Source organism: Canis lupus, chromosome 16 (genome assembly GCF_003254725.2).
Source record: "Canis lupus dingo isolate Sandy chromosome 16, ASM325472v2, whole genome shotgun sequence".
In the NCBI taxonomy this organism is placed as follows: domain Eukaryota; kingdom Metazoa; phylum Chordata; class Mammalia; order Carnivora; family Canidae; genus Canis; species Canis lupus.
In genome coordinates this window covers 9,787,161-9,800,166 of record NC_064258.1, presented here as the reverse complement: position 1 = coordinate 9,800,166, position 13,006 = coordinate 9,787,161, and the positions used below count along the sequence as shown (strand labels likewise).

The following is a 13,006-nucleotide window of genomic DNA, read 5'->3' as shown; positions in this document are numbered from 1 at the left end:
TTTTTTAAAAACTGTGATTGCACAGTGGTGAAGAATATGATGACTACTCGGGCCATTTGGTGCCTCTGTCTTGATGCATGCTAAGGTTCTAGCAGTTTCATCCACCACTGTTTCTGCCCCTCAGTATAGGCATCAACACAATAAAAAAAAAAAAAAAGTCAAATAATGCTTTCATATTATTATGAAACAGTTTTGACTTCATAGGCTCTCCCAGCCTCCTAAAAGGGTCTCAAAGACCCTCTAGGGGTCTGAGAATCCCACTTTGAAAACCATTCTCTGAAGAAACTCAAGAAGGAAAAAACATGATAGTCCAATTACAGTTCTTTGCAAATGACAGTCAACCAGTAATTAACAGATCAAACTAGTTTGATGAGAACATAGATGGACTTGCCCCTATTCTATAGTGTTATTTCTAGAGCACATCTTGTAAATTGAAACCTACACTATTTATATTGCTCTTTTTAGATCACTGTTACTTTTTAAGTTGAGTTCAGAGAGAGAGATGTCTGACATCTCTGACCTTACAGACCTCAGAGTGTAACATAAGGCATGTTCCTCCTTCAGTGTCTACATACTGGAATTCACCTAATCAAATCATACTCTCTTGACCATCCATCCAAGAACCAGCTTTTGCCCTTTAGTTATTTCTACTTTACCCAATTATCCTCCTCCAGCTACATTTACATCCCTTTTTTTTTTAAAGAGATGCTTTTTACATTTAAAAAAATATTTTTTTTATTTATTCATGAGAGACACAGAGAGAGGCTGAGACACAGGCAGAGGAAGAAGCAGGCTTCCTGCAAGGAGCCTGATGTGGGACTCGATCCCAGACCCCAGGATCGTACCCTGAGCTGAAGGCAGACATTCAACCACTGAGCCACTTAGGCGTCCCGATTTGCATCCTTTTTATCCTAAACTGTGTGTTCATAGTTCAGTGTGATCCAAATCCCCCAAAATCCTTTAACTTAAGTAACCATAAAACTGGTCATCAAAACCAGACTGCTTTGGAGAATTACATGTTATTAATAATTCCACTAGAAAACAGGTGTAAACTGAACTGAACTGGGCAAACAAGATCAGATGCCCCCCCTTCCCCGTCATTAACTTCTGCTCTGAATCACCTCATCCTCAGGTGCTCTCTTTACCTTTGTTGTTTTTGGACCACAAAGCAGTGCCTGGGTTGGGGAAAAATAAAATAAGCCCCTCGGAAAATGAGAGCAAATAAAGAAAAGAAAAAATGAGGAAACAGATAATATTCCTACTCCTGTGTGACTTGTGGTCATTGAAAGGATAGTGGAGTATTATTTCTGAGATTAACTCTGGTTTTCCACAATTCCTTCTTTGTAATAAATCACTTGTCTACTCATGTGTGGGTCTGTTTATGGACTCTCCACTCTGTTCCTCTGGTCTATTTGTCTAGCTTTACAGTGACACCGTATTGTCTTCATTACCTTACAGTAAGTTACAATCTTCAGAATAGTTCTCACACACTATTTTTCTTTTTCTCAAAGTGTCTTGAATATTGTTGGCCCTTTGCATTTCCACATGTTTTTTTAAAGACAATAAACTACTAGGATTTTGAATGGGATCACAATGAATCTGTAGATCACTTACTGGAGATATATATTTTTAAAATACTGAATTGCCCAATCCATGAACATCTTCTTTAGAGGGCTTGATCATTTTTGGTGAGATTAATTCTGAGATATTTTATATTTTTAATGCTAATTTATGCAGTACCTTTAAAAGTTTTTGTCTGTTGCTCATAAACAGAAATAAAACAAATTTCTGTATATTGATCTTATATCCAGCTATTTTATAATTTATCTATCTTTGCTAAATTCTCTTAATTCTAACAATTTATGTGTTGACATTTGAGTATTTTCTACCTGAAAATATATAAGAATAATAACATTATTATTTAATTCCTTGAATTCCTTCATCTCTCTCTTTCTTTCTCTCTCTCTTTCTTTCTTTCTCTTTCTTTCCTTTCCTTTCCTTTCCTTTTCTTTTGTTCATTACACTATCTAGGACTCCCAGGGCAATGGTGATCAGAGGTAATGCAGGCATGTGTCTTTGTCTTGCCCCTGTTCTCTAAAGAAGAGCTTTCAACATTTCAACATGAAATCATTTGCTGGGATAACTGTTACCTGATTAGACAAGTTCACTTCTATTCTTTGTTTGCTAAGATTTTTACCACAAATGGATGTTGCACTGAGTGAAGTAAGTCAATCGGAGAAAGACAAACATTATATGTTCTCATTCATTTATAATGAATATAAATATAAATAATAGTGAAAGGGAATATAAGGGAAGGGAGAAGAAATGTGTGGGAAATATCAGAAAGGGAGACAGAATGTAAAGACTGCTAACTCTGGGAAACGAACTAGGGGTGGTAGAAGGGGAGGAGGGCGGGGGGTGGGGGTGAATGGGTGACGGGCACTGGGGGTTATTCTGTATGTTAGTAAATTGAACACCAATAAAAAATAAATTAAAAAAAAACAAATGGATGTTGCGTTTTATCAAATGCTGTATTTATGAAGTGAGATTTCCCTCTTTTGTGATCATGGTATCTCCCCTGCCAGGTAAGTATGAGATTTCCCTCTTTTATTCTCTTCAGAGTTGTGAATTGGATTGGTTGATTTTTCAAAATATTAAATTACCCTTGCATTATTGGAATAAATCCAGTTTAGCAGTGACATGATATCCTTTCATATACAATGCTAGATATGTTTGCTATATTTAGTTTCAAGTTTCTGCATCTATGTTCATGAGTTTTTTAATGTTTTCTTTCCTACAATTTCCCTATCCTTGTCTCATCCTTGATATTAAGGTTAAGTAAGCAGTCTCAAAGAATGAGGTGGAGAACAATCTCTGTTTTGATATTCTTTAGTTAAATTTGAAGAACACTGGCATGTTTCTTTCCTTTGGTGTTTTTGGTAGAATTTACAATTGAAGCCCAAAGTTTTCTTTATGGGATGAATTTTAGGAATGATTTCAATCTCTTTAATAGTTATATAACAATTCAGGTTTTATCTTTCTAGGAATTTTTCTACTTTATTTTGAAAAAAAGAAATTTCTACTTAATTTACTTTTTGGAGTAAACTCTACCCCCAAAGTGGGGCTTGAACTCACAACCCTAAGATCAAGAATTGCATGCTCACTGACTGAACCAGCCAGGTGTTCCAAAATTTTTCCATTTTAAATCTAACAAAAATGTGTTCAAAAAATTTTAACATCTGTAAAATCTTTTAAAAATCTGTCAAAATCTCTTTAATTTCTGAAAGATCTGGATTAATATGTTCTTTCTCATTCCTCTTATTGATAATGATACACAAATTACTTGATCAAGCTTTTCAGGGATTTATCAATTTTATTAGCTTTTTTCAAAGAACTAACTTCTAGCTTTGTCAATCTTCACTACGGTATTTCTATTCTGTTTCATTTTTTTTTTTTTTAAGATTTTATTTATTTTTTTGAGAGAGAGAGTGAGCAAAAGAGAACATGAGCAGGGGCAGAGGGAGAAGGAGAAGCAGACTCCCCACTGCGCAGGGAACCTGAAGTGGGGCTCCATCCCAGGACTCCAGGATCGGTACCTGAGCTGAAAGCAGACGCTCAACCAACTGAACCACCTAGGTGCCCCTAATTCATTAAATTCTCTTCTTATTTTTATTATTTCCTTCCTTCTACTTCCTTTAGGTTTAATTAGATTTCTTTAGACATTGATATGGATGCTTAGATCATTGATTTTCAGCCATTTTTCTTTTCAAATATGTTTTGATTCATTTAAGGCATTGAAGTCCCCCCAAGCATGCCTTGAGATGTGTCTCACAACTTTTACTATGTCGAATTTTCAAGACTCCAAGCCCCATGAGTCTGTCCAAAGTTTTGCTCAGCTTCTCAGTCACCTCCTCCACAATTAGCAGGCACACTTAGGAGAAAGTTCGCTCAAAAGGTAGGGCTCCTCACTCTGGATTTCCTGGATCTTGGCCCCATACCATTTCACTGCCCTGTTAGCTATCTGGTTTTGGTTTTGCTTTATTTTAAAATCTTCTCTAGCTTTTCCAGTTACCCTCAGTAAATTATCTAGTCTGTCATTCCTGGAAGCAGAACTTAAATTCCACCTTTCTTCTCCTCTTCAGATTAGCCCAAGAGAAACACACAACTCAGAAGTTTTACATCTGCTATTAGCTCAAAGAACTGAATTTCCAAAATTTTTAAAAACAACCTATGTGAGGAAGTCCTAATGCATTTTCTCCTGAAAACTTTACCTTGGCAATGGACCTGATGGAGGAGTCATTCCATAGTCTTCGTATCTCTGGAAGAAAACCAAAAGAAAATGATAATCAACATTCAACATTTATTAGAAAGTGACAACAGCAAACTTACAAATTTAGGTTGGCAGCATCAACTTTCAAGAGAATTATTTTCTCATAAACAGCTGGCATGCCATTGAGGCATCATGCCATCCAGTAATGCCAGAAGTTTCAGTGTGGGAAACTGAGCTGCCATGCTTTAAAAACACACACAACTAATTTCTAGACCTTTCTTTTATAAAAATATGAGTTAACACACAGCCTTCCAGCATCTGTTCTTCCCTACAGGGTCATTCTCGACAAATCTGTATCTTCTGCTGAAGGCCTTAGTAGCCACACTTAGTAAATGACTTTATCAACATGGGCCATGATGGTCATCAGAGCCAGCGGGCGTCCAGCAGCAATTCAAATACACTCACAAAACTAAAGTATATGAATGCTGTACTGTGCTGTGGAACACTGTAAAAAGAGAAAATACAAGGAGAACCAGAAATTAGAGAGACTCTTAAAGATGAAGCGAACACCTTCAGTTTTTGAGTTTTCTGGTTCCTGGGAGGTCCAGCCATACTCCTGCCCTTATGTTCCAACTGATGCCCCATATCCTTCAACAACTCTTTTTACTTGAGCTTATCTCAGCTAACCAAGTGTTCTTTGGGTAAAACAATCAATATGGCATCAGATTTGAAGAAACATGTATCCATGTTGTGTTCCTCATGAAATTGACACATCCTAACCCTAACATTTGTGGGACTCCAATTTCAAAACTTCTTTCAACAACTGTGAATCACTATCTGGGAATCAGATATCTTAACAGAGCAGGAACTGTGGACAGAGTCCATCCAACTACAGTCAATTTGAACCCACTGGTTGTCTGGGATCCAGAGCTCCAAGTGAAGTTACTAATTACTAAGTCAGCCTTGCTTCTGGACCTGCTCTCATATTAGATTTTTTCTAAGCTTCTTTTTAACGAATTTGTATTTTATGGTAAGAACTATGAGCACTGACTCAGGCCCCAGTAACAGTAACAAAGAGATGAAATCAACTCACAAGGAAGTTAATTTCTTCCTAATCAATCTTTCTGATTCAAAAGACCATGCTCTTAACCACTGCACTGTACTTGGTTCCCAAACCAGATTTCCCCCCTTGAATAAATCTCTACTTTGTGAAGAAAAGTAGAGGCTTTGGAGTCAGACTAGCCAAGCTACTCAACTTCCCTGGGTCTATTTCTTGATGCCAAGAAGGACAGAATGAACTCTACCCCTCATACAGTTTGAAGGGATTATTACATATGAAACTGCTCAGATTACTTCACCTTCTGACCCTCTCAGCTTCCACCCCCGTGGCAGAGGGAGGGAGATGAGAACCATGTAGAGCTCCTCAACTGAATTAAAACAGCCAAAGGAGATTATAGAAGAAGGGAAGAATAGAAGGAAAAGGAGCTTTGATTCCTTTTCAAATAATTAAAGGGAAATCTGAGACCAGATAAAGATTATTCACAGTGACCCCTGTGTTTTTCAGCAGTTTGATTTTTTAAAAAATACTCATAGGCAAAATAAAACAAAAAAAGATCAAAGTTTACATATCAGGATTTCAGGAGGTCTGGTCAGTGATAAACTAACAAAAAAAGTGAAAAGTAGCTGTCCACTCTTTACCTGTTTTGTTAATGTGGCATTTAACTAGGCATTTCAACTCTACTATAATCAGAAAAAGGAAGTGATTTTTCCAGATACTGCATGCCCCAATGAAAAGGATTTAAGAAAAAAAAATCACAGACATAATGACAGGTGTTTACTTTAAGTGGGTCACATTCATATAAAAGTTTGGGCAAGAAAATAGAATTTTAAGGTTTCAACTAGTAATGTCAAATAAAAATCTCATTTTAATGCATCTCTTCCTTCTATTCAGTATAAAACAGGTCAACAGAGCAAGACAGTCATGTTAAATCGTTGGTGGAGTCTGCGATAGGGGTGCTATACTGAAAATGTCCTGGTTCAGGCATCCACACTTGGTACTTAGCAGACTGTTCCAGGGAGGTTAACTTTACTCAGGGATACAGAAATACCACCTATGAAGTGGCCTACTCACCGATGCATAACTAAAACTATCACACTGGCAAAAAAAAAAAAAAAAAAGAGTAAAAATGTCATTAGACGGTACACAAATGTTCATGTGGTAACTGGTGATAACTTGAAATCTACATTTTTGTAGTTTTTACTGTAGTCAGAAGAAGGGAATAAAGGATGATCAGGTTCCTCCTGGCAACAAATAGTAATTTACAGCCAATTTCAGAACATGATAAAATTATATTAGATATGCACAGATAGAGCCAATGCTTCTGATTTTCCACTAGATTAAACTGTTATTATCATCAAAACATATAAGGGTAACATCAAAGGCTGATGATGAGAAAACCACACAGTAAGAGTGTTTATAAAAATCTTGCTATTGATTGGAATTTGGATTAAGGCATTATTACGGAACTGTTCATTTCCAAAACCTATGAACAATGAACAAATAAGAAAAATAGTAACACAAATCAGTCAAAAATTATTGCTAAAATTCATCAGCAGAAACCAAACAAGGGAAGAATGGAGCAGATTCATGCCATAAACTGAGAAAAGTAGTAGCCAAAGGATGAAGGATTATGGCTGCATAATGGTAAATATGAATAGCAATTCCTTTTTAAGTTCAAAGATGAGATGATAAAACAACAGAATCAATGGAAATGAGAGATCACAGAACTGAAATAATTGGGACCAGATTATTGGTAGAAATGATGTGAGGACTGAAACAATGCCATTATGACTCTAAGAAATCAACTAGCAGGGAAAAGAATAGATATGGCTTAAAATCGAATCAACTGCCACAGAGAAAAAGGCCCATGATAATTATAAAGAAGGCAGAGAAACCAGGACAAAGTAGCTAAAGTCATTAGAGAATAAAAGGATAGATATAGAAACCAAAGATGAGCCAACACAAAGATAATTGGTATCTTTGACTCCAATAAATAGAAGAGAATAAGAAGATTATTTCAGATATAAAAGGAAGTGAATGAAAAAGCTGAATCTGAAGATAAAATGGACACTGGCTATTCAGGGAGGAAAATGATTCCGAAAAACTGGCTGAGTGCCCAGAATTATTTACGCTTCCTAGCAGGTAAGGTACATACATCCCTTACCAGGAGAGGGGAAATTAAGATGGCTACAGATTTCTTCACAGAACAATTTAAAAAGCATTAGGAGCAGTGAGAAGTAACATACAGATGCCAGCAGCAAACGAGGTCACGTAGAAAGTTAGATGAGAACTCTGCTTTGCAAAATTCAACACTAAGTCAAACGGCTACTGAAGGTCTCCCTCTTTGTGCCAAGCACCCCCATCCTCCATAGGAGGCATCTCCTACGTCAGCCTCTCTGCTTCCCAGCCTGCTCAACACCAATAATGGTATTTTACATGTGAGCCACCCACTCTGACAACCTGCATTCAAGACCAGGGGCAGACGGACAATCAGGAAGCTCTTGCAATGGTGGTGAGAGATGATGGTGGCTCCAATGCAGAGGATTAGAGAGAAGAATCTACAAAGCTGCAGCATGTTTAATGGACTCCAAATCCTTGACCTTGCCCTTCAGTGTATGGTCTACCCCCCTTTCAACTGCACCCTCTAATCTGCACATCTCTTGTCCACTGTCCTTTCATCACATTTGCCTGACAAAGCCCAACTACTCCTGGATCAATTCAACCGCCCACTGTCTCCCTGTCTCCATTTGGGTATCTGAATGCTCATCAACAAAACTACAGATTTTAATTTGTCCCACTAATTTCATGATAGTCAATCTCAACAGGGGCTACAATGCCGCTAAGTAATTATTCCTATGTTCCTAAGCAGTTGTCTTTCATTCTCTACAATCAGTAAGTACAACCTCTGCTCTCCCTCACACCTCTTGCCCTGCCACACTTCCTTCATTCTCAATAAATAACTCTGCTTTCTCCACTGTGAACACTGAAGCCACAATGAGATGGAAGGCCCCTCCACTTCCTGCCACCTACTACAAACAGGACTGCATCTGCACCCAACTCCTTCCCCCTCCTGCTATTAAACTGGAAGAAATACATCCCCTTGTTTCTAAAGATACCTCCTCCCTTGTTACTCGGATCCCCTTTCCTGTATCACCAAACTCTCCCACTGGACTGGGTCAGTGCCATCAGCAATTAAACACCCTGAAGCCATAGAGATTCTTCCTCTTGAATCCATTCACTGCATCATGCTGGTTGGGGCTGTCAACATCACTCACCAAAGATTACTATGACAACTTCCTAAATGTCTCCCTTCTTCTGGTCTTGCACTCTGACAAACCATTTTCCAGCCTACAATGAGAGCAATCTGTCAAAAAGGCACAATGAATTATGTCTTTAGACTGCTCAAAACTCTTCAGTGTCCAGCCATGAGGTCTCAGGATGAGGTCTCAGCTCTATTCCTGTCAGCTTCTTCTTTTTCTCTCCTGCCTCATGTCTCACCACTCAGTTCTCGCTCTGTAACAAGTCAACCAGAACTAATTTCACCGTTAAGAATGTTTTGGGACAATAATTTCAACAGCTTTATTTCATTATAATTGACATACAATGAACCGCACATATTAAAGTATACAAATTGTTAAGTTTTGGCAAATGTTGGTATCCACAAACCATGCTCATAAACCAGACAATAAACATTTCCATTATCATCCAAGTTTCCTGGTGCCCCTTTGTAAGCCCTCTGTCCCACACCCTTTCCCAAATTCACTCCATCCCTAGGCAACTACTGATCTGCTTTCTGTCACTATAGATTAGTTTGCATTTTCTAGAATTACATATAAGTGGAATCATACCATATGCACTTTTTTTTGGTTGGGAGGGTGGCTTCTTTCTCTCAGCATAACTATTCTGAGACCCAACCATGTTGTCACATGTATAAATAATTCATTCCTTTTTATTACCGAGTAACACTGTAAAAATACAGTACAATTTTCATTTAGCGATTTGCATATTGATGTGCAGTCTGGGTTGTTTCTAATTTGAGTCTACTACAAATAAAGCTGTTACAATGTACAAGTCTTTGTCAGGACACACGCTTTCACTTTTCCTCAGTAAATATTTCAGAATACAATGACTGGGTCATAACGGAGGCAGAGGCTTAATTTTTTTTAAGAGATTGTCAAACTATTTTTCAATAGGTTGTGCTATTTTAGATTCTTAGCAACAGTTTATAAAAGTTTCAGTTGTTCATTCTAATAGGCATATAGGGGTATCTCATTATGATTTATTGCACTTCACTAATGACTAACGAGGTTGAACATCTCTCCATTTCCCGATTTTTTGTATTTGTCTGCTTATTATCTGTATTTCTTCCTTGGTAACATTTGTATTCAAATCCTTTCCCATTTTTCATGGGATTGTTTAATAATATGAAACTTGTTCAATTTACTGAGATTATAGCCCAGAATATGGTCTGTCTTGGTAAATGAGAGTAAAAAGAGTCCCATGTACTCTTTTTTAAAATTAATTTTTAAAATTTAATTCCAATATAGTTAACACAAAGTGTTATATTAGTTTCAGGTGTACAAATATAGTGATTCAATAATTCTATACATTACTCCGTGCACTCCTCGTAAGTGTACTCTTTACTCCTCATCATCCAAGTACCGAAAGAATGTACATTCTTTCTGCTCCTCTTGGGTAAAGCACTTTATAAATGTCAATTAGTTCAAGCTCATAATCAGTATTAATTCAAGACTTGTTCAAGTTTTCTCTACCTTAATGATTTTCTATATACTCATTCTATCAACTTTTGAAAGAGAAGTGTAGCCACCTATAACTGTGGCTTTATTTACTTCTGCAGGCAGTTTTATCAGTTTTTATTTCACATATTTTGATACTCTTTTCATAGGCACATAAACATTTAGGATTTTAGGTCTTCTTGGTGAATTGACCAATGTATTATTATGAAATGGTCCTCTGCTTAATACTCTTTACTATGAGATCATTTTGGCTAATATTAATATAACCACTCTAGTTTCTTGTGATTAGTGTTAACATGGTTTATTTTTCTTCATACTTTTTCTTTCTCCACACTTTTAACCTATTTGTGGGTTTATATTTAATGTGTCTTATAGGCAACAGATCATTCGATCTTGAGTTTTATCCCATCTGATAATCTTTTCCCTGTAATAGTAATATTTAGACCATTCATATTTAATGTGATTGTTGATAGGGTTGAATTTAAATCTACCATTTAAATTGTTTTCCTTTTGTTCCATCTGTTCTTTGTTCCCCTTTTCTTTTTTTCCTGCCTTCTTTTGGACTGCAAACTATTTTTTTTAAAGACTTGATTGATTGATTGATTGATTGATTAAGAAAGACAGAATACACATGCCAAAGAGGGGCAGAAGGAGAGGAGGAAAGACAATCTCAAGCAGATTCCACACTGAGCATGGAGCCCAACACCAGGCTCAATCTGGATATCACGACCTGAGCCGAAATTCAGAGTCAGATGCTTAACTGACTCAATCATCCACGGCCCCCAAGACTGAGTATTTTTTATTATTTCATTTTTCTCTTTTGTTAGTTATTAGCTATTACTGTTTTTGTTTTTTTAGTGGTTGCTATAGAGTTTTTTTTTTATTTTTAATTAATTAATTTATTTATTTATGATAGTCACAGAGAGAGAGAGAGAGGCAGAGACACAGGCAGAGGGAGAAGCAGGCTCCATGCACCGGGAGCCTGATGTGGGATTCGATCCCGGATCTCCAGGATCGTGCCCTGGGCCAAAGGCAGGCGCCAAACCGCTGCGCCACCCAGGGATCCCCTGCTATAGAGTTTATACTCTATATTTTTCACTCATCACAGTCTATTGTCAAGTGCTATTATTCTATTTCATGCATGGTATACGAACATCAAAACAGTGCACTTGTATTTCTCCTCTCTTAGCCTTTTGTGCTATTGTGTTTTCATACATTTTACTTTTATATATGTTATAAACTCCACAATAAACTGTCATCCTTTTGACTTAAATAGCCAATTATCTTTTTATTTTTATTTTTGCCAATTATTTTTAAAAAATGTAAATAAAGAGAAAGTTTTAATTACCCATGTATTTACATTTACATTTTTACTCATTTATGTAGATCTACATCTCTATCTAGCATCATTTTACTAGTCCCCAAAGAATATCCCATAACATTTCTTAAAATGTAAGTCTGCCAGTGATACACTCTTTCAGCTTTTGTGTGTATGAAAAAGTTTTTGAAAGTTATTTTAAGCTGCTGGAGAACTGAGTTTTTTCCTTCAGTACTTTAAAGATTTATTTCACTGTTTTCCGGACAATTAGAATTTTGTTGTCATCCTCACCTTTGTTCCACTACATTACAACGTCTTCTTTTTCTCTGGATAATTTCAAAATCTTTATCACTTATTTTGAGCAGTTTAATTATATTTTTTGGTATAATTTTCTTCATGTTTGTTATGCATACGGGGTCATCAAGCTTTGTCGATCTGCAGATTTACAGTTTCTGTCAAATTTGGAAATTTTTTGGCCATTATTTCTTTTATTATTTTTTCTAACTCTCCCTCCCTTCTTCTGGGAATTCATATTACATGTATATTAGTCCACTTGAAGTTGTCCCCAGCTCACTAAGCTCTATTCATTTTGTCAGTCTACTTACTCTGTTTCATGTTGGATAATTTTCATTACTATATATTCAAATTTACTAATCTTTTCTTCTTCAAAATCTAATCTGTCACGAATCCCACAGTATATATTTTATCTCAGACATTACAGTTTTCATCTCTAAATTGATTTGTATTCTTTAATGTCTTCAGTGCCTCTAATTAATGCATTCAATTTTTCCTCCAGCTCCTTGAACATATGGAACTTCATTAATATTACTATTTTAAAATCCTTGTCTACTAGTTCTGTGTGATTTTCCTGCCTCTTCACTTATCTGGTGAGTTTTGATTGGATTTCAGGCATTATTAATTTTGCCTTGTTAGATGCTATATATTTTTGGTTTTTTATAAATATTCTTGAGCTTTGTTTGTGTTCACGTATTGCATTTATCTTTGTTGGATAGAATTAAGGAAGCTTTAATCTGGAGCTCATTTTGCCCCACTGCTGAAGCAAACCAATGCTCCTTCTGGGTAATCGAACTGGTGCTCCATGAATTAGCTCTCCACTATGGAAGGAAAGTAACTATAATAATCAGCTTGGACTGTCATAATAAAATACCACAGAGTGGGTGGCTTAAACAACAGAAATTTATTTTCTTGGAGTTCTATAGGCCAGAAAGCCCAAGATCAAGGTTCTGGCAGGGTTTTGTTTATGGTGAGAGCTTTCTTTCTGCCTTATAGACAGCCACCACCTTCCTGCTGTATCCTCTCATGGCAGAGAGAGAGCTCTAGTGTCTCTTCTACTTATAAGGGCACCAGTTCTATCATTAGAGTTCCAAACTTATGATCATTTAATCTTAGTGACCTCCTTAAAGACCCTAGCTCCAATATAGCCACACGGGGGCTTAGGCTTCAACATTTGGTTTTTTGAGGTACACTATTCATTCTATGGTAGGAATTTATTTCACACCTGAATGAGCTCTGAGGACTGTTCCCTTTCATCTTTTTAGGTGGTTCTTTCCTCACTCTTGGATAGTCTCCTCATACTATTA

The 13,006-nt window shown here is 36.6% G+C and overlaps 1 protein-coding gene across 1 annotated transcript in view; it reads right to left on the bottom strand.

Moving 5' to 3' along the window:
• The window catches only part of KIAA1549 (KIAA1549 ortholog), a 144,838-nt gene that overhangs the window by 20,597 nt on the left and 111,235 nt on the right, over positions 1–13,006 (bottom strand). Inside the window, exon 18 of the mRNA XM_049095268.1 lies at positions 4,272–4,318. Within this exon, the coding sequence (XP_048951225.1) occupies positions 4,272–4,318 (47 nt within the window). The remainder of the gene's footprint in view (positions 1–4,271; positions 4,319–13,006) is intronic.